Source organism: Ciconia boyciana, chromosome 7 (assembly GCF_034638445.1).
Source record: "Ciconia boyciana chromosome 7, ASM3463844v1, whole genome shotgun sequence".
Lineage (NCBI taxonomy): Eukaryota > Metazoa > Chordata > Aves > Ciconiiformes > Ciconiidae > Ciconia > Ciconia boyciana.
In genome coordinates this window covers 23062699-23084545 of record NC_132940.1, presented here as the reverse complement: position 1 = coordinate 23084545, position 21847 = coordinate 23062699, and the positions used below count along the sequence as shown (strand labels likewise).

General features: G+C 35.7%; 1 protein-coding gene across 3 annotated transcripts in view; it reads left to right on the top strand.

Moving 5' to 3' along the window:
* COL11A1 (collagen type XI alpha 1 chain) overlaps positions 1–21847 on the top strand; it is a 163475-nt gene that overhangs the window by 7887 nt on the left and 133741 nt on the right. For all 3 annotated transcript variants that reach the window (XM_072868974.1, XM_072868973.1, XM_072868972.1), the window contains exons 2-4: positions 9924–10091; positions 14425–14638; positions 17100–17262. In XM_072868974.1, the coding sequence (XP_072725075.1) occupies positions 9924–10091; positions 14425–14638; positions 17100–17262 (545 nt within the window). The remainder of the gene's footprint in view (positions 1–9923; positions 10092–14424; positions 14639–17099; positions 17263–21847) is intronic.

Below are 21847 nucleotides of genomic sequence, written 5' to 3'. Positions count from 1 at the left end.
GTATTTCTGTTTTTAAAAGATATCCATCATACCTGCCCACAATAAGTAAAAGTGTATAAGGGTAAAAATAAGAATAAAAATATTCCTGCCACATTAGAAATAGCACAGATTTCTAGTAACAGATGTCTTGTATCGTATCCTAAAGGTCAACAAACTGTTTAACAAATCCAGTTTCTAACACTGCTGGTAAAGACTTCCTTATTGATAATTTGGCAAAGTGGCAGCATTTATTACTCTTTCTGCTCTAGCAAACTTAGGTCTAGCTGGTAAACTCAACTGCTTCCTAATTGTTGATAGAATAAGGAACTGGACTAATAATCTGGGAGAAGGAATGCAAGGAGGGGAAAAGTTATCAGGTTTCACAGTAGGAGAACTGCTCAAACAGCTTGACAAATGGTAGCTAAAATAAACCTATGTAGAAGAACTTTGACACAATCTGTATTTAAGGCTGTTTTTAAAAGAAAAACATTTCTCCCTTTTTCTGGCCTGACAGCACTGTTCTGAGGCGTCAACAGCAGAAACTGAAGACTAGTTACCCCTTCATATGAGTTCTTCTTGTTCATGAAAATATTTTCACCTCTTACATTCATTAAGCCTTGGACCGTCTAATGAGTGTCAGTTAGAAACCTTCATTGTCGTTTTTATCTTTACCCACCTATAGAATACATGGAGAGTCCTTAGAATAAGCACTTACAGTTATGAAAATTCAAACTTTTAAGAAAAGTAAATAAACTAAGTAACTGTAGGCTATTATGCCTTTAATAGGTAGCATAGTTTCAAAAAACTGTGGAGCAGCCAATACCTTCTATTTAAGTTCCTAAATATATATCTAGAAATCTAACCATAGGTAGCCTATGTTGAAAGTCTTATCCACAAATATAAGGAGTCCCTTCATCAGTACCCACCAAATACACATATTTTAGCCTACCAGGCCATAATAGCTTATACTCCTTAAATGATCTGTCACAGTGAAATAAAACTGGACTAAATTTTAAAAAAACCACTCCATTTAGAATTGAAGGTTAACGTTTCAGCACTCTTAAGTTTTAGTTTTGTGGTGGTTCCATTGGAACAGATTACTGGCAGAATGAAACCTATTTCCATGGAAAAATATGAAGTAAAATAGTAATTTAGAAACATTAGTCTTCCTAAATTTCTCAGATAATTCTTTTTACTGGGGCAAATTAAGCTCTTTTCTGCTCCAGGGTTGTATCTCACCAATTACAAGTTATTGATTGTAACTCTTACAGGCTTGTGGAGTCATCACTGATAAATCTTCACTTTCACATTAATCAAAAGAAGGGCATTGCTGAAGAATTATAAGAACTCAAAAAGTTATCTGTTTATTATATCTGAAAAATATATTATACTCTTTATTATAAAAATACTGTTTATTATATCTGAAAAAGGAAAAGCCACAGTTATCAAAGTTATTAACAGCATAGCAAAGAGTTGCACACTCAGTTTGCTTAGGTATATCTGTAAAGTAAAGAATACTGGCTCTTTTTTTTCCCTTGAGTTTTGTTATTATTTGCATTTAAAGTATATCCCCCAGCATGCAATCTGGGAGCATCTTGTAAATTATGTAGGTGAACATAGCCTTTAAATAGGGAAGGATCATTGTGCCTGAGCTCTCTCATAAAATTAAGAGACTAAGACCCAGGAGTTACCAGACCAAAATCTAAATATAATAGGATTTCAACTTCTATGCTTTATTAGGAATTTGAACAGAAATAAAAGTATTTTAGTCTAAATGAGTCATCCCCTGAACAATTTCTTACGGGAATGAATTTTGTAGCCAGAAGTTGCCACCATAGTCACTTTCCTGTCAGTCCTGGAGAGTTTCACTTTGAGGCCTGACAGCGAAGCCCTTCCTTCTGAAAATGCAGATGATTGTTTCCTCTGTATACCCTATCTTCAGTAAAAGTCCGTCTTGAACTGTTTGGTCCTTACTCACCAGCACCTTCAATTGCAGCTAAAAGTGCTTTGCTGTACAGTTCATAGAAAGAGAACAGATGTCAAGTTTGGTATAGCCTATCTAAAAAAGTTCAGGGCCATATTCATTTCTCACTGCAGCTTCTAAGTGTCTTGCACCATGTTCTGTGTAGAATACAAGAAAACTCAAGATGTAGGATCTTCTAGATAAGAAGGACAGTTGTCCATTCTGACTTCCTTGGTTATTTCTTAAGGAATAATCAAATTCACTCAAAAGAACTCTCAATTCAATGAATAATATCTTTTCAATCTGCATGTATTCCATGTCTACTGAGGAGCACTGCATGCATCTGTGATAGGATCACTCTAGATGTTTGATCTCTTAAGATCTAAGACATGAAATATTGAGTGAGATCCACAGTAGTGGGGAATTGCAGCCGCTCATGGAATTGACCCATAAACTGCTTCTCAATACAGCTTTAGGTAGGAAAGGATGGTTAGAAACCTGTCTGATAACCAATTAGCCTATATAGGTCAAAAAGAATTTCTGAGGAAGCACTCACAAGTACGTGGAAAATTTTTTCTTCTGCAGATAAAAAAAATTTATAGTAATAGACTATCCAGGTCATTTTCTATCATGAAATGAATCTGACACAGAATTTGTCAATTGATTTGTGACAGCAACAGACTTAAATTACTAGTAAGATACTGTGAGTGGAAGCTGATATTTATGCTAAGAAACAGGAGCTTAAGTGTTTCATATGCTTAAGTGTAGATTTATTGGCACATACACGTTAGCTGCTTAGAGTGAACGGGACAGAACATTCTACTTATGTGAAAAAATACAGCTCTATTTTCAGTGTGTGTTAATGGCCTAACTTTTACATACCTAGCATTTACATTAATGTCACTCGTTAGGGTGATTTGAGTAAACCTATGTGATTTGAGTAAGCCTATATGGAGAACTTCTTTGGGTTTTGGATCATCGCTGCAGTTGGTCAGTAGCTAGAAAATTGTAAAAAAGCATCTGTTGTAAATAAAAACATTTTCATAAATGCAAAGTCATTAAAATAAAGATAATTAACTTTACAACATGATTGTAGCTAGAAAGATAATATGTATAGATTTTACCCTTTTATCCAAAATGATTGCTGCTGGTGTAATTCCAAAGACGACATTGCTGCCATTTGATGCACTGTTGATCCATCTTTTTTTGTGTTCTGTACAGTTTGCTTTTGCAGGGTCAGATGGGCTTTATTACAACGCAGAATTTATTGGTGGCTGCTGAAGCACAAACAAGACATTTTATTGCCTATCACTAAGATATTAAGTTTGCCATGATCTCAGTTACAGACAGGAGATATGTTTTGTAAACTAAGAAGGTATGATTAAACACCATTCATTTAATTACCATCTGCATTTAAGTAAATCCAATGTTATGAACCAGACCTGATGATTCCAGTGCAAATTTTTTTGCATCTGATACAACTTGTCCCTGTCTTGTAATGTATATCCTTTTACCTAGAGTTATGTGGTCACCTACAAGAAGCATTCCCGTAAAGATGTGGAAATGCTAGGCATTTATACTGAAAACTGGTCATCCTTAAGACAAGGAGGCTTGATGTCACATATTGAATAATTAATCAGCACAGACTGTGTGTCCAAAGGACATCAGTTTCTGCATTGTTGTACAGTTTCTCAGCCCCTCGTTTCTCTGATGTCATAACCTATATTGTTATGGTACCTGGGAACCTCCTCCATGGAAGGTTTCCACCAAGAGAAAGGGAGAGCCATATTACATAATAGTTTCTAGCTCAAATGTATCAGGAAGTCAAAGTGAAGGAAGCAAGTCCTCTGATCTTTTATAATAAGTGCTGTTTATATTTATGACATTATAACATATCAGAAATGAATCTGCTGTTTTCACCAGCTTCTACTTAACTCCAGAAGAAATTGCATTGAACAATGGCAGTAGTTGTTAGGTATAGTGCAATATAAAGGCAACAGAATTTGACCCATATGTGTAGTATCAATATCAGTATTAATAGGAATGATAGATCACAGATTTTATTTCAATTTAGAGATTGTGGAATGAAATGAAAGCTATGATATTTTTAACTGTGAATATATGATCAAAATGTAGTCTAGATTTTTACAGAGGTTCTTTTTCAATCTGTAATTGCATTATATTTTTAAAAGATGTGGTTATTAATTAATTGAATAGAATGCATTGTCATAGCCTTTAAAATAGAGGTATTGTTCTATATATAGGAAGTCTAGGCTTGAAAATGCTAACCAAAATTGGAAGTCATTTTTTATATGCATTTTCCTCCTCTCCAAAAAAAAAGAAAACACATGAAGCTTCCCTCATGTAATTCACCCCTGATACTCTGTCCTGACCTGGCAGTGTAAAATTGTGATCTAGCATCCAGTTTACAACTACTTAACTCCACTGAATCATTTTAATTTCTAGCAGAGATATGCTGACAGAAGTTCTTTTTCTTTCTTCTTTTTAGTTAACATGCTTTTACACATATTTTAGTACCCTGTAAAGTAGCTCAGAAGATTATATTTCTGTCAGTCTGTCTTTTTTTTCCCCTAAGGTTCCTATTTAGTTCCTACGGAAGAAAGCTGAAGGGAAAGCAAAGGAAGATTAAATATGGCTTTGGAGTTATATTTAATATGAAATGCTCTGGACCAAATGTTCTTATCCATACCACTATAAATACAGAAAGCTCATTAAGTGAATGGATGTACTTAAGTCACACCACAGTAATGAAGACCAGAATTTGGCTCTACAATTTTAAATATTGCAAGTTACAAGTTATTTCAGGTCTTGAGATGTTACACCACTAAGGGGTTTTTTTGTGCTTTACTTCCTTTATTTTTGAAAACCAGGAACTTATGCTGGAGCTAAATGATTAACAGTTTGGTATCTTGAAAGATACTAGGACACTCAGGTTCCCATCTCACACAATTCTGTCTTCTAAAAGGGGATTTTTGAAGAATCCTCTTTTGCCATTCCAGAAATCCCAGCACTTTTAAGCACTTCTCCTCTGGCTACTACTGTATAGTCTGTTAGTGGCAGTGAAAGTTGTACATGTCTCTCTGAACTTTTATGAATCAAGGACATACGCTATTGAACTCTGCACTATAATATTTACTGAGAAGAATGATCCGCTGCAGTTGGTTTTCTATCAGTGGAAAAGCAGCACAGTGGAAACTTGCTTTTTGATTGTGGTCTGAAACTCAGGAGAGCTTAATCTGAAAAATGCGGGCTTGCCCTGATGAACACAGGCTTCTTTTCAAAGGGTTATCTTGTGGCTTTGTCTGGCTCGCCTGCAGGAGGTGGCCTTCAAGCAGCAGTGCGGTGTGGCCATAAACATCTGCATGAAGGGACCCACTTTCAGGATCTGGATCTTGTATTTTGTCAAATTTGCCATGGCAAACAGAGTTGAGTTTTCAAAGCTGATGTCTAAGTTTCATAAGGAGAATTAACAGCACCCCAAGAACTGGTGAACAGAGTTGTTTGCATGATGCTTAGTTGTTGGTTATTTCCTTCCCATCTTAAATCTTAGCACCAAATTGTAAGGATGCGAAAGCATTACATCTTATATCATTAATTTGCAGTTGTCGTGGTTTAGCCCCAGCTGGGAACTAAGCACCATGCAGCCGCTTGCTCACTCCCCCCCGGGTGGGATGGGGGAGAGAATTGGAAGAGCAAAAGTAAGAAAACTTGTGGGTTGAGATAAAGACAGTTTAATAGGTAAAGCAAAAGCCGCACATGCAAGCAAAGCAAGGCGAGGAATTCATTCACCACTTCCCATGGGCAGGCAGGTGTTCAGCCATCTCCAGGAAAGCAGGGCTCCATCACGTGTAATGGTTACTTGGGAGGACAAAACGCTCCAAATGTCCCCCCTTCCTTCTTCTTCTTCAGCTTTATATACTGGGCATGACGTCACATGGTATGGAATATCCCTTTGGCCAGTTTGGATCAACTATCCTGGCTGTGCCCCCTCCCAGCTTCTTCTGCACCTGGCAGAGCACGGGAAGCTGAAAAGTCCTTGACTAGTGCAGCAACAACTAAAACATCTCTGTATTATCAACACTGTTTTCAGCACAAATCCAAAACATAGCCCCGTACCAGCCACTATAAAGAAAATTAACTCTATCTCAGCTGAAACCAGGACAGCAGTTTTCTTTACTTCTCTTCTGAGAAAAAAATCCAAGGAAATTAGACTAGAAGGTAAAATCATTTAGGCAAGCTGCTTTATGCGCTGTAAGGAAGTTCTTGTGAGAGACGTTAGATTTGCCAATGTATGGGTTACATTAATGTTGCCCCATATATATACAAGCTGTAATCTTAATTTGTGGACCATGCAAGCTGGCAAACTGCATGGCCTTAGCACTGGTGCTGTTTCTGGCTATTTCTTACCATTCCCAGAAATTGTGTGGGAGTAGAATTCTAGAGAAGAGGCAGGAAGAGCTGAAGCTCCCAGGATACAGTGACACTGAGCGCTCCAGAACCTACAGAAACTGGCAGAGAGAAGCCACAGTTTCAGCTGATAGCTTCCAGACTATGCTCTTCCCTGACTCTGTGAGTTGTCTTCCTACCTCTCTGCCCTGGTCTTCTAAGCAGGCCAGTGTTGGCTGTGCGAGGACTTCTCATCATCCTTCATACTTCAAACAGGTTACCTCTAAGCCATTAGGATCTAAGCACTGCTGTTTTTCAAGAGCTGTTTATTTTTGACTGGATTGCTACATGCGTGTGCTCTGGGGCATATTGAAAGCAACTGCGTCTAGTGCTTTCTGTAGAGGCCTTGAGCAGATCATCTGAGCACGCACAGTGAGCTCATCAAGAATTTTGAGACTAATGTCACGGCAGCCTGGTCAGGGCTACTGAACACTTTCTCCAACTAGGTTGCCATAGTTCCAGAAAATGTAAAAACATCCTGAAATTCACTGAGACAAAATTTCCACTAGCAAAAAGAGGGTGTTTCTGCAGAAACCCCAGTATATGGTAGCCCTATGCATGACACGGGAAGAGTGTAGGGGAGAAGTGCTTTACACAGTGAGCCCTGTTTTCAGCTGGGAGATGGCAATAGCAGCTGTGAGGACAATTCCAGGCCTGCTGCCTCCCAGCTGAAATATAGGATTAGTTGCATCCTAATCTGAGCATTTGATGAGACTCAAGCTCAGGTTAAATAATGACACACACAAGAATGTTGCAAAAACATTTATGAGGAAGAGGCACAAACTCAGTCTGTTTATTTCACAGACTGAATGATATGTAGGTTTCTATCAAAAGCAAATTTTTGTAAAGAAGCATATTAAATCTTATACATTCCTGCCTGGTTTATCTAAATACTTCTAAAGAACTTCTTTACTTTTTAACTATTGGTCGAAGGGGCTATCTGAAATCTTTTATATAAATTAGGGAAGCAGTTTCTCTTACTTGTGATCTATAAGTAGTAAGTCAGCCATGTTATCATTGGAGATAGACTAATTACGTTTTTTGCATAAGTTACTTCATATAACTTGTCATTTCTATATTTCTAGAAATCCTTATAAACTGACTAGTGTTTTTGCTATTTACGTTTTGTGAATCACAGTTTGCAGAAATAAATATCTATGGACTATTAACAAAATGTTTGTTCTAATTATTTGGAATTTGTGGTTTGAAGATTGTTCTCTTCTATTATTATTCTGTTTCTTGTCTGGAAGTTTTTTAGCAGCAGAACTAGCGGGGAGTGATGAATAATCTTGTTTATGAATGAATACTCTCCCAGTCAGCCAGGCAAAGTACAGCCATTATTCTAAAAAATAATGAAGAATCTGGTACAAATTATAGAAAAGAGCAAAGGAAAAAAGAATGTAGCAGTGGTTGACTTATACAGCAACTTGGAATTTTTGCTAATATTTCCAGTGACTGGTTCTACATTACTTTACTGGTTCAATAGTTTATAGGTTTTATATATTATATACATATTATATATATATTTATAAATAGTTTATAGGTTTTATAGGTACTACAAAAATAGACATCAGTTACCAGAAAAAAAGTGTGGCAGTTCCTTCAGTATGGTAGTAACTTTAGAATTGTGTGGAATACCTATAGAAAATACATTATATCCATTAAAATTATTTAACCAGTACTTAACAGACAGCTAAGACTAATGTTTCAGAATTTGCACACTATTGAAAATTTTCTTTTGAGAATGTTTAAATACAATTTTTTGAATCTGCAGGATATGTAGATTTTAAGTAAATTGAGGTGTATACTGTAGCATTCATTCAAATTGTATTAGCTTGCAACAAACATTGGCTATTGGGTTTATATTTGATAACACGATCTGATGGAAAAAGGAAATGAGAATTTACATGAGGTGAAAAAAGATTAAAGAAGCTCACAAGCATTTTCTTGTGAATATATTTTAAGACAGAAGAAGTTATGTGCATTCCAGGCTGACTGAGAAAACCTCAGGTTTTGCTTTTAAATAATATACTTTTGGTGTTATTCAAAGATAGGTTTAAGCACAAAGTTGAGTTCTTCATATTTGGCAGTACCAGGAGATGAATAGGATGCGCTCGTTAAACTTAATTTTGTTCACATCTGTTATTGATAGTGAATATACAGCAACAAAAAAATAGTAACACTGCCTAGAACTGTACAAATACTAAGAAAAGAAGGTAGAGATGTTTCCATCAGTGACTCTAATTAGAATATCACTTTGCCTATGTTTTTACACTATTTCACATGTTGTTTGCAAATAGTTGTTCAAATAGTTGAATATTCGCACACAGTGAATTTTGGGCCTTGAGTTGATATTTGATGACACATAAAACAAGTAATAACAGAGAATAAATTAGCTATAGTTAATGCCACAGTGCAGTTCAAAGACATGAAGAAGGGTCAGATTTACCAAACACATTTCTCGGCTTTAACTGTGAAAGTCACGTAAAACTTTGTCTTTCCAGAAGAGTGATTATGAGTTTCCCAACATAAAAACTGCAGAATAGTGCCAGTGAAAAAATTGTCTGTTGAAATTCTGTTTCCACTAAAAAAAAAAAATTAGTGAAACCATGATCTGTAGGGAGTATGAGAATGAACACCTTAATTTTTCCTAAGAGAAAAGATATGCAGTAGGCAAACTGTGTTCTCTCACTGCCTCTGTTGAAGTGCTTGTCCATTCAGTACTTGGCCCTTTTGCCATGGTGAACTTCTGTAGATTAAAGCTTTGTTGTTAGCTTTATATATATTTATATATATTTTTTTTTTTTTTTTGTATCAGTATCAGTGCAGTAGCAGCTCTGGATTTCAGCTTTAAATTGTTAGAAATGGAGCATAAATGCAACCTGATGGTACTTGGGCTCTAAAGTACAAAACAAGTCAATTTGAATTTAACTTGGAAATAATGAAAGACTGTGATTCAGTCCATTCACTCCTTGCAGGCAAAGCAGGTACATTTTTCTTTGACTGGATGAGAGATGAGATTAGCTTCTTCCTTATCACTTTGTGTCTGAGAAAGCAGTCATATGTAATCAGAATATATTTTAATGGTAGCAACAGACGAGTTTCTGATAGCAGATTATTAGTAGCTGAATGCTTCTGAAACTGTTGTGCAAACTTTTAAAATCAGTTCCACTTCTTAGAAATCACTCATTAAAAGAATGTGTTGTAAGTTTCAATCACCAAGATTCTCTGCATTTGGGAAGCAGTGATTTTCAGTGTATAGTCAAGTAGTTTGAAAATCTGATCATAACAATTACATTGGATGGGATGAACTCAAATATTTAAAAGGGAATAATCCTGTTAAAATAATGTTCGGGTGTAGGAGTAATCTGCAATAAATCAAAATAGGATGCAGCTACTGCTATGATTACACATATGCTTTTGCAATGAAATTAATATCCTTTTTAGAGGCTGCATACTGTAGAGATGCAAGATGAGTAATTTTTTTTGTTGGGATTTTTGTTTCCTTTGTCAGCTGAACCCGTTGATGTGCTAAAAGCATTAGAATTTCACAATTCACCAGAAGGAGTATCAAGAACAGCAGGATTTTGCACAAACAGAAGGGATTCAAAAGGATCGGATGTCGCCTACAGAGTTTCAAAAACTGCACAGCTGAGTGCCCCAACAAAGCAGCTGTACCCAGGTAAGATTGTCAGAAAGCTATTACTTTGGTAAATTATCTTGCTGCCTATGCTTTTATGGTATCTAAAGCACGACATGTAGTCCATCATCAGTACCACAAAACACTTCTGTTATCCCTAGAGTTGGGCCTGCATACGAATGACAGGACATGCTCTTTATCCACTGAATGAATCAGTTTTCATTGGCTTGGGTTATAAAGCTCTTCATTAAATTCTGTGTCACTGGCAGAATTGGCCTGTAAGTCATATTACCTGTTCTTCCGTGATGCTATCTGATGGAAAGCTTATTTGGTGGCTTTGGCAAGTTACCTCCAGTTTCAGTAGTCCATTTAAAAGCAGTACTTTCTGGTGTAATGCTGCACTGGTAGAAATGAGTTGTGGTTGGCCATTGCAAAATCGTTCCCAGAAGCACCATCTGTTAAAAATTACCTAAGAGTATCTGGGTATTTGGGGGACTAAACAAGGCTAGTGGTGGATAGCAGGTAATGTGATTCCTTCTTCTCTCAAATTTCTCTAAAATGAAATAATCACATTTTGGAAAAGATTCTTTAGATATTGAGGAGAGACTTTTATTCCATTATTTTGCTGTCACTTGTCACTTGACCTGAACTGTTGAGGAAAATTATAATAAGAATATTAAAAACCAAAACTATGGAACATTTTAATTTTTCTGCTTTGATACATCATGCAGAGTTTGAACAAGTCTGTCCATAAACATACAGATTAGATGTTGGCAAAGAAAAAGACTTTCTTTTTTGACTTTCAAAATAGCAATCATATAGATATCATCCAAGATCTATAAAATGGGGAAACATACATTATTTTATAGTAATACTAAATTCCTGGAGCACCATGGGAAACAGCTATACACAGTTCAAGCATAACTTACGTGTTCACTTAACTCATCAGTTTACTTTTTAATTCATGGAAGAAGATCAAAGCCAAATTCACTACAGATATAATATTTATATTATTTTTTAACACAGTTCTTCAGCTTTCGATATATCCTCTCAACTAAGTTGCATATAGTTAACAGAGCTATCCAGCTGAAAATATCAGTCACTGAATGGCACATTACAGTCTATAATGTCTTGCTGATACTAGTGTGACTATGTGTGTAATTAATTACTACTTACACCTAAGTAAGGATAGCAGAATAGGGGCTGCTCTTTCTTTAAAAAATGCAGAAATGATCCATTATATTGAAAAACTGCACAAGTTGCACTGTGTAATAAGTTGGCACCTTTATATTCTGAGTTTTGCAATGTGCGTCATTGAAGCCAAGTGGTACAAAAAAAACTTTAAGTGAGCATTCAAATACAACTGGACAGAAGATCAACCCGACCTGGAATCACTGATATTTTTTAAAGTTTAGAACAGTACAAGCACCGTCTGCTAAATCAAAGCCTGCGAGTCTAGAGCTGGAAGCCTGAGAGCTTGGGTTGACTTGCAAACTTATTCGTGAATCAAATAGTAGCATAAAGAGATCTGGCAGCTGCAGTTATAACTGTTCATGTGATTCTTGAATGCCAAAACAAATAAGTACCTCATGTTGTTGGCTGACATCTAAATTTCTATAGCCTTTGACTGCCTTAATTTAGGTACTCTTCTTATTAATGCTTTCAGTTTCTGCTTTACAACTGGAATGATTTTGCTTGATTTTACCAATCTGTCACAACACTTCTGGGTGCAGGAGACAAATAAAAAGCATTGGTTGCTCACAGTATAAAAAGAAGCCACAAAACTTTGCTTAATACAGGAAAATGTCATGCTATCCTCTACTTCAGTAAAGAACCTAGAAACAATTTTTTGGAGGTTATTATGGTAATTACGTCCTTTTGAATCTTGCGGAACAGGCATCCTCTCCCCACCACCCTGAAAAAGAAGAAATCCTTCTTTTTCAGAGATTATTCTTGAAGATATTTGAGTGATTATGTCCCTTTTTCTTAGTGCTCTATAGTAGTGGAAAGACTACAGAACATATCTAAGACAAGACCGAGTTGTGAGACACCATTTTAGGTAAACAATACAAGTTGTAATGCACCCTATGCTTGCTTTCATCTAACTTATATAACTCATCAGGAAGTATAGGTATCTTTTAGCTACTGTAGCTCAAAGGGAGCTACGAATGGCAAAAGCTGGGAGCATCAATATAGCCATCTTTTAAAAATGGGTCTAATAATATTTACCAACTTTCCAGAATGTAATAGGCATTGATTTCACCGACAGGAAGGCATTATATAATTGTAAAGATAACCACTTAGATTTTTGTTGTACTGTTTGTTTATATGCTCTTAGTTATCTTTTACAAAAGCATATAGGAATGACAGGAATGGCAACCCAGACATATACAAAGATTTTTCTAGTGATATTCCCTCCAATTGTTATTGTTATTTTTGGTTATTGTTCAAATAGAACCATACCAATAAACAAGAAATTTAAAAGTATCTGAGAAGATTTTGATAACTATTCCAGGTATGTGTCCAAGAACTATATATACACAGCAATACATAAAGTTTTACAAGTTAGAATGTCATTCATTTTTTTACTTTTTCATTCAAAACTGTGTTTGGAGGAAATTTACTTATAATTACACAATGTAAGTGCAAGATAAAACATTTGGGAATATTATGTCATAGCAGTGATAACAGAAACTACTGAACTGAGGCACATGACTCATTTTCAGTCACCTTAGAAAGCTCCCAGTTTTTTTCTCATAGGATGTTATCTGTTTGAAGAGCACATGCCAACGCTAGCTGAATTAGTGTCACCTGCCTTAAGGATTTTCAACATATCTTTCAGATTAACAGTGCAGCATCTGTTTACTCTGACATTGAAAGGTATAACACACAGTTTAATTTAATCTGTAAACTAGCAGCTTTGTTTTGTCATTAAAAAGCTTGACCAAAGGTTCACCAGAGTAAATGAAATGCTTCCTATTTATTGAGCTTTGATCCCTTCAAAATAAGATCTCAAAACAAGCCCTAAAGTGGTCTATAATACTACAGTGTTTCAACGGCGTTCTACAGAGAAAGTTAAGAAGATTGCAGAAAGCACATAAAACAACATTGCAGCAGACAATATAATAAGTGTAAGACTAGGGATTTTCTGTTTTAGAAGAGTAGTATGTAATTTAAAGAGCAATGAAGATTTTATGCATTTTGTTTTCATGTTGTAACTAAAGAGTTATGCCATCAATAGCTTGTCTTCATGGAAGACTGCATAGAATCCTGAAAGAGTTTCCCCACAAGACCTGTCTTGGAAACAATCTTATATTTTCTCCATTGGAAGAAGCAATTCCTAAATCAGCTTTCAATGTTGAAGTCTTACATACTTTTATTCATTACAAAAATGTAACATTATTTTATTAAAACTTATTGTATTATATTATTAAAATGTTTAAGAACATTTTACTCACTCTTATGCACAAAAAGTTGCAGTTATATTCGTTGCCAACATTATGATTAGATTCTAATCCCTCTATTTCCTGCATGTCAAATTGCAGCTGAAGCCACACGGATCCAATGTATATTCTGAATTTTAGAATCTCAGTCTTACACTTCATTTGATATTAAGCCTAACAGACTTTCACATCAAGTGAAATGCAGATTTACCACCAAATTCAACAGGAGCAGTACTGAGTACAAACCTCACTCCTTCCTTTATAAACAAGCTATATCCACTTTTAATTTTGTTTATTTTTAGTTGTAAAGGTTGAAAGAATGATTGATATATAATGTCTACTTCAAAGAGAAAGCATCAGGGAATAAATGAAAATTAAATGTTCTTTGATTTTGCCTAAAGCTCCTATTAAATAAAACTAGTTATGTATTTTTTCAATGTCATGCACAATATTGTTCTAGAAAGACTCAAATACATATTGTGAGAGAGAAACTAAAACAAGTGGTTATCAAGGGAGATGAAGTTCCTGGAACATATTTGCTATAATACAGGTACTTATTTTGTTGAGTGAAATTGTAGTGCATGCTTTTAAATTAGAAGATTGCTAAAAAGAAGATGAATAGAAAAAATAATGAATGTGAAACTATCATGGTTCTTGCATATATTGTATTATAACATAAATTCACAATAGATTTACAAGTCTTGTTTTTAGGAATCATTCAGGTGTATCTTTCAGGAATTAAAGTGAGACCAGAAAGAAAAAAAGAGATAAAAAGTTTTTCTAGTGTAATTTTTTATGTATTCATTTTTGAGAATTAAAAAACCCCATCAGTTTGTATGCGGGATCCTCTGTGCATATAGAAAAATGTAAACCTTTAAGGAATGGTTTCATCTTTTCTGAATTTGTAACTGTATATATCACTTTGTTTACAGGTGGAGATTTTCCAGAAGATTTTTCAATATTAATGACAGTAAAACCTAAAAAGGGTATCCAGTCCTTCCTTCTGTCTGTCTACAACGAGCAAGGAATTCAGCAAGTAGGTGTTGAAGTTGGTAGATCCCCTGTCTTCCTGTTTGAAGACCAAAATGGAAAACCTGCCCCAGAAGACTATCCTCTTTTCAGAACTGTCAACATTGCTGATGGCAAGTAAGTGTAAAATTTTAAGATGAAAAATAGTACCACAGACCACTGTATAGGTGATTATGGTCTTTACAAACAGTTATCTTAAATATTTAAATAAATCAGTAAGACAATTTCCAGCTAGTTGGACTGTTGTGGTACAAAATCAGAGAACCTTTGCAGCAGAAAACCTTCCAGCTTCAAATGGTGTATAGAGCTACAAATAAAGCCAAACCACCTTTCTTATTTGCTATTTCTATAAATCAAGAGTGAAGAAATAGTCATAGAAGTTAAACCCACTAAAACTAAACCTATGAAGATTCTTCCTGTGCAATACAGAAAGAAACTCTCTTTTCAAAAAGACTCAAGGAATAGTCTCACTAGAAGGGCTATCTTGTCCATTTGAAGGTGATAGGCAGAGTGAAGACAAGTTGACAAGACAGCATAGAATTTCTCCTATCCTGAACCAAAACAGCAGATAAATAAGATGGTTTGAGATGTCTATATATAACAAAATCAGGGAAGAATAAGCAGGACAATTAATCTGAACTGGTGCAAGGACTTATACTGCACCCTCAGTAAAGGCAATTAATCTCAAACACCTATTTTGTTGTTAATGCAGTTGTTAATTTTTTGTACCTAACTTCCCTTTGTAGACAAGCAATCATTCTCTGGGAATGTCATTCTAGTGCTTGTAAATGGACATTCATTCTTTCAAAGGCTTTTAATTTATTGTGCTGCTGTCCAGGAAGAGCAGTCACAGTCTTCAGAGATACACAGAATGAAATTTTACTAAAGCAAAAGAAAACAAATCAGTAGAGAAGGAAAGGCAAAAATTCAATTATAATGAAATATGTTTATAAAGCAATAAAGCATTAAAAAAGAAAAAAGTAATTGTCTTCTAGCACTTGTATTACCAGAGAATGGAATTATACCATGAAACCTAAATCTGATGCATTTCCCTAGCAGAAGAAGTGATAAAATAAAGCAGCAAACTTTTTTTTTTCATTGACTTCCTCTCAATAACAAAGCTGTAACATAGATTTCAGAATTTCACCCAAAATGTTGAGAAACTGATAAAAATGAAGAAATCAAAATAAACTTTGTTTGGTACAATTTCCTGCAGTGAGACTATACAACTTCAAAATCAACTGGAGTCAATCCTATCCACAGTGAGCTATGTTTTCATGCTTTCAGCTTCTACATGCTTTCAAAAGATAGACCGACAATTTTCTTCTGACTCAGCTATTTTATGAAGGATCTAGGACAACAATCGTCGTCTCAAAATGAGATATATTTAAAAAGTGTAAACAGTGTAATGTGCCTGAGGATGCATGGACAGTTTGCTTTTATAATGATAATCTTCAACCATGTTCCAGAGAAAACATGGAATTAGAGTTCTGGCTCAGTGATACTGTTTAGCAGTCAGATTCCATTAGCTTTGAGGTGTTCCTTTTGATATACAGAAGCTCTTTGCAACAATGATCGAAGCTGTCTCTGTGATTTAGACAACCTTGGTGCCACAAATGCCAACTAAAATAATTTGATTCCAGCCTTCCTCTTACCAGTCACTAATACGACATACTTTGACACTTTTTGCCCTGGTGTGTCAAAGATTCTTTAATGTTTTGCTCCATGTTAGATTACGGAGTGGCTTGCTCTTGCTCTTAAATATTTAAGTTGTCATAGCAGAGAGGCTCACTAAATTAATGTGGTCTCTCATGATAATGAAGTCTCATAAAGAACATAGTATAGTTGGGCAAATTGTACAAAACTTGATTCTCAGATGTCTTTAAAATAAAATCATTTGTCTGTATTCTGAATCGCTTCATTCACTTTTTGGTGAATATTTATGTAGGCAAAGCTATTGTTGCAGGAATATTGGCAAGCATTTGTGAGTATATGTATCTGGAAAAGCATCTATGTTGGAACTTTTGTACATCTTTGAAAAATCTCTAAAGCTATAGGATACATTCAAATGGTAAGAACATGGTAAAATTTTGGTGATTGATCACAGAGAACAAATAGTAAAATGTAAATAACAAAGAATAAGCTGCTGGATTATATATATATGCACAAGTAATTCCTTATGTAATTTGGAAAATCAAACACGTTCATAAAAATAAAATCTGCTGTCAGATTGTTCAATCTAATAAAATGTAAACAGTGCACTTGCTTCTAATTTGAGTTTACTAATGTTCTCTGGGTAAAAGCTTCAGAGAAGGTCAGCCTGAACTTCATCTTATAGAGGATATTCACAATGAGCTATGGATCAGATTCCTTTGTACTACAGGACAGAAGTTATATAGAGAATAGACAAAACATTGTGTACGTTTGTGTACGTATGAAAGAAGGAAATAAATGGAGACATTTAAAATTTTATTTGTGACTTAATTGGTGTACAATCTGCAATAAACTGTGTTGATAAGAACACAATGACCTAGTTTTAAAAACATAAATTACAGTAGAATTATGTTTTTTTTTAAAGGTGGCATCGAGTAGCTATTAGTGTGGAGAAAAAAAGTGTGACGATGATTGTTGACTGTAACAAAAAAACTACAAAACCACTTGAAAGAAGTGACAAAACGGTTGTGGACACCAATGGCATCACTGTCTTTGGAACCAGGATTCTGGATGAAGAAGTTTTTGAGGTAAAAATCAATACAGAACAAATGGAATTGAGTGATTTTGTGTTGAGTGAAGTGCTTAATGCAAATCAGAATAAATTTTTTAGGGCAAAAGCTGGTATAATGTAGAAACTTTGATTTATAGAACCTGTTAGGATAGGCTGAAATAAAAGAGAAGTAAAACAGGGAAGTGTCTCTATTGTTGGAAGATATGACACATTTTTCTGTTCTTTAGATTATGTTGTATCTGGAAGGGGCTTGCTTTTTTTGGTTTTCTGCCTAATATTGAGATACCTGAGATATTTAGGAGAATTAATCTGGGAAAGTGGAGTAGTATTATACTGAATCATTTTAGTTCTGTCTCCCTTAAACTTTTATAGATATTTGTGCATGCTAACAGTATTTGAGAGAGGGGGAGAAGGACCTGGAAAGTTTTCTGTGTAATATGAATCCCTTATATTGTTTATCCCACTTACTGCTCTTTCCAGTAACTGGAGCATACTTTGGCAATAAGGACATATATGTTTCCATCATTTACTGGCCAAGAAGTACATATAGGAAGGGTAAAATGCCTCTAAGGAAGTATGTGACTGCCAATCATGAGGCCTTTCTAGGTAGAATCCTTATGTCAACGATTATTTTTACAGGCTAATAATGAAGCTTCTCTAAATCTACACTATTGAGTTTCTTTTATAGTATTGTTATGCAACAGTCAAAACTGTCAAATTTCAATTAAAACTGAAAAATAAGAAAATACAGATCAGTAGTTAACTTATTTCATATACAGAACATCTGTGCTCCATAAAAGACCAGAGTTGTAATCCTAGCTTTAAGCAGAGCATATGCTTGAGAAGCTGCATAGGTATCAAGAGAGGAAATAAGAATTTTGAGTGTAATACTGTGGCATTGTTATCTTTCATTTCCATGGACATGAGGAAACATGAGACTTTTGAATGGGGAAATGTCTGGGATGATTTAATGGGTCAACCAGTATGATATGATAGGTATTCACAGCCTAATTTACCTGTAGTCCCCAATACAGTTTGCACATCTGAGGGACATTATTTTCTGTTTGAAGATGAATTCCACAGATGCCTTATCTGGGATGGGACAAGGATTTTTAGTCTCCACAAGGGATAATTACTTTCAATTTTAATTTGTACTTCTTTCTTAGGTCAGAAACCAAGTCCCATAATATGTGTATTTGGCAATAAATTGTCAAAATATGTGCAATGTTAATATACATAAGTAAAAAAAATTCAGCAAAAAAATGCAATAAAACTAGATAAACTGATATTTTGTTAGTGTTTTACAAGTGATTTTAGATTCTAATAGAAACTAAGGCAACAGGCCCTGGCTTGTTCTTGCAAAGTTTGTAACCATTTTAAAAGTTGTCAAGGAGGGAAGTGCACAATAACTAAACATTGGTGTTTGGTTTGTTTTACTCAATGCACTTGCTGAATAAAAGGACCTCTCTGAAGTTGCAGAGGTGCTGAAATGCTATACAAATGTGCATAGCTGTTTGAAAATAAGTACAGTGGTTGATGGTATGTGTATGAAGGGAGATATTTGTTTTAATCATTTGCATTAAGTAACATGTTGAATAATGGAGAAGCATGCGAGGGGCCTTTCATCTCTGAAGTTGTTGACTATTATGATATTATATCTGTCCTCTATATTTTAAACAGTTTTAAATATTAATCCTCAAAAAAAATTTTGTTAAAGAGAGATTAAGACCATTCCCATGGGAATACAGAAGGAGCATAGGCTATCTAAGGGGTAAATAAAATGATAGTTCTGAAAATTTCCTGCTATATCATTCTTCTGTCATGATGGTTACTAGCCACTCAGAAAGAAAGGTTAAACTTGGAGTCATGACAAAGAGTAACTATTTTAAGGCAAAATAATTCCTACCTTAGCAGTTCCTTCTCAGTGATATTTTCCTCCATCCATACCTTTTGCAGTTGTATAGCGACTGCAGTTGTATATACAATTCCTTCCACTCTTTCAAGCCCTATAGAGGAAGAAGATATGGGAAGGAATGTGGTAGAATGCAATTATTTTTTGGTTAGAGACTGTTGGAAGAGTCAGTAAGGTTGGATGAAGGCATACTTAGGAAATTGAAGTTGGTACTTAAAAATCAGAATTAGCAGATTCATTGAAGAAACCCGAAAAATAACCCTACATTTTTCTTGAAGTCAAACTTATATGAAGTCAACATGGTCATGAGGATATAACTTTAGCAGAATTTGCTACTATGACTTAAATAAAAATACTTTTCTCTGAGGGTTTTTGTCATGTGTTGAAGGATAAAAAAGGAAGATAGTGATCCTTTGTCATATTTTTCACTGAAATCTCCTACATTGATGTGGCAAGTCAGTGCGTCAGTTCAAGCTGAGATCCACTAAGAAAGATGGCTTTGGACTCACAAAAGAATCATAGAATAGAATCATAGAATTGTTTAGGTTGGAAAGGACCTTTAAGATCATCGAGTCCAGCCGTTAACCTAGCACTGCCAAGTCTGCCACTAAACCATGTCCCAAAGCACCATATACACATCTTTTAAATACCTCCAGGGATGGTGACTCCACCACTTCCCTGGGCAGCCTGTTCCAATGCTTGACAACCCTTTCCGTGAAGAATTTTTTCCTAATATCCAATCTAAACCTCCCCTGGCGCAACTTGAGGCCATTTCCTCTCGTCCTATCACTTGTTACTTGGGAGAAGAGACCAACACCCACCTCGCTACAACCTCCTTTCAGGTAGTTGTAGAGAGCAATAAGGTCTCCCGTGGGCCTCCTTTTCTCCAGACTAAACAACCCCAGTTCCCTCAGCCGCTTCTTGTAAGACTTGTGCTCTAGACCCTTCACCAGCTTTGTTGCCCTTCTTTGGACACGCAAGGAAATCGTGCAGCTGTCTGTAAAGTCAGTTTACAGGCTGAATTTTAACATTCAGCACTGAGAACAGCAACATTTCTACCATTTCTAACATCACTGTACATTTCTGTATTCCTTCAGTGATTAAGTTTCCTTATTTAACTGATTGCACCTCTTTTCTCTTGCTTTATTCAGAGAAATCAGTTATATTCTTGTAAGGGTGTTCTTGTAGTTGCTGGGGGTTTAGATGTAGTCTGAATTCTCTTACTTAAATTAAAAGCTTACAATCTTTTGGGATAGATTTCTGCTTTATCTTTTACTGTACAGCCACCATGGGTACATTTATACCTATGTTCAGTTATTTGAATCTTTAGCTCGAAATGTGTGTGTTGAAAATAGGCAATTAGAATTTCCCTCAAAGTTTAAGCAAAGCACTGTGCCATATACGGTTTTAATGATATGTGTCCTTCAAAGTCTGGCCAACCAAAACATAATCTGGTTCTTTTTGAGTTTGTGTCATGTTTTTCTACTCTCTAAACATCATTCATATTGTATCATTAACAAGACTTTATCCATCCTTTAGCTACTGCTGCTAAAATTTCTAAAGTTTGGGGCTGTTCCCTGAAATTTGTCTCCTGCTTGAGAGTCTCCTGGTTGTGTCTTAAATGTTCTGTTTGTTTATCTCATTCGTGGTAGCACAGAGTGATGTTTGGTGGTTCCATGGCTCTCCTTCATAGTATTTCTGTGTTGTGAACCTTGTTGTATCTTGAGACCACAACAGGCACTGAAGAAACACAAAACTCAGTGTGTCTTATTCTATGTGCAGGCAATTCCAGAAATGAACTTATTTAGCCATGACGTTATATTTAAGTGTTTAAGACTTAAAACTGTATAAGACAGACTTTCCATATGACATTTGATGCCTTTATGGGCTTACGTGTAGGAAGCACAAAAGAAGAAATACCCAAGTGTATAGTGACCTGTTGGAATTCATAGCATATTGTATCCATACATCACAAAGACTGTTTCATCTTGGTAATAATGATGTTTTTAGTCATAGTAAGACAATTATTTGATCACAGGAACTGTGGAGCACTCTTCAGTCTTGTCATGGTTTAGCTTCAGTCGGCAGCTGAGCACCACACAGCCTCTCACTCACCCTCCACTCCCGGTGGTGTCCTGGTTTCAGCTGGGATAGAGTTAATTTTCTTGCTAGTAGGTGGTATAGTGCTGTGTTTTGGATTTTAGTATGAGAATAATATTGATAACACACTGATGTTTTAGTTGTTGCTAAGTAATGTTTACACTAGTCAAGGACTTTTCAGCTTCCTGTGCTCTGCCAGGTGCACAAGAAACTGGGAGGGGGCACAGCCAAGATAGGTGATCCAAACTGGCCAAAGGGCTATTCCATACCATATGACGTCATGCTCAGTATATAAACTGGGGGGAGTTGGCTGTGGGGCAGCAATCGCTGCTCTGGGACTGGCTGGGCATCAGTTGGTGGGTGGTGAGTATCAGTCGGTGGGTATCACTATTTTTCCCAGGGTTTTGTTCCTTTCTCTCTCTCTTGTTGTTTTCCTTCTCACTACAATTTTGTTTGTTTGTTTGTTTCAATTATTAAACTGTTCTTACCTCAACCCATGAGTATTCTTACTTTTGCTCTTCTGATTCTCTTCCCCATCCCACCGGGGGGAGGGTGAGCAAGCGGCTGTGTGGTACTTAATTGCTGACTT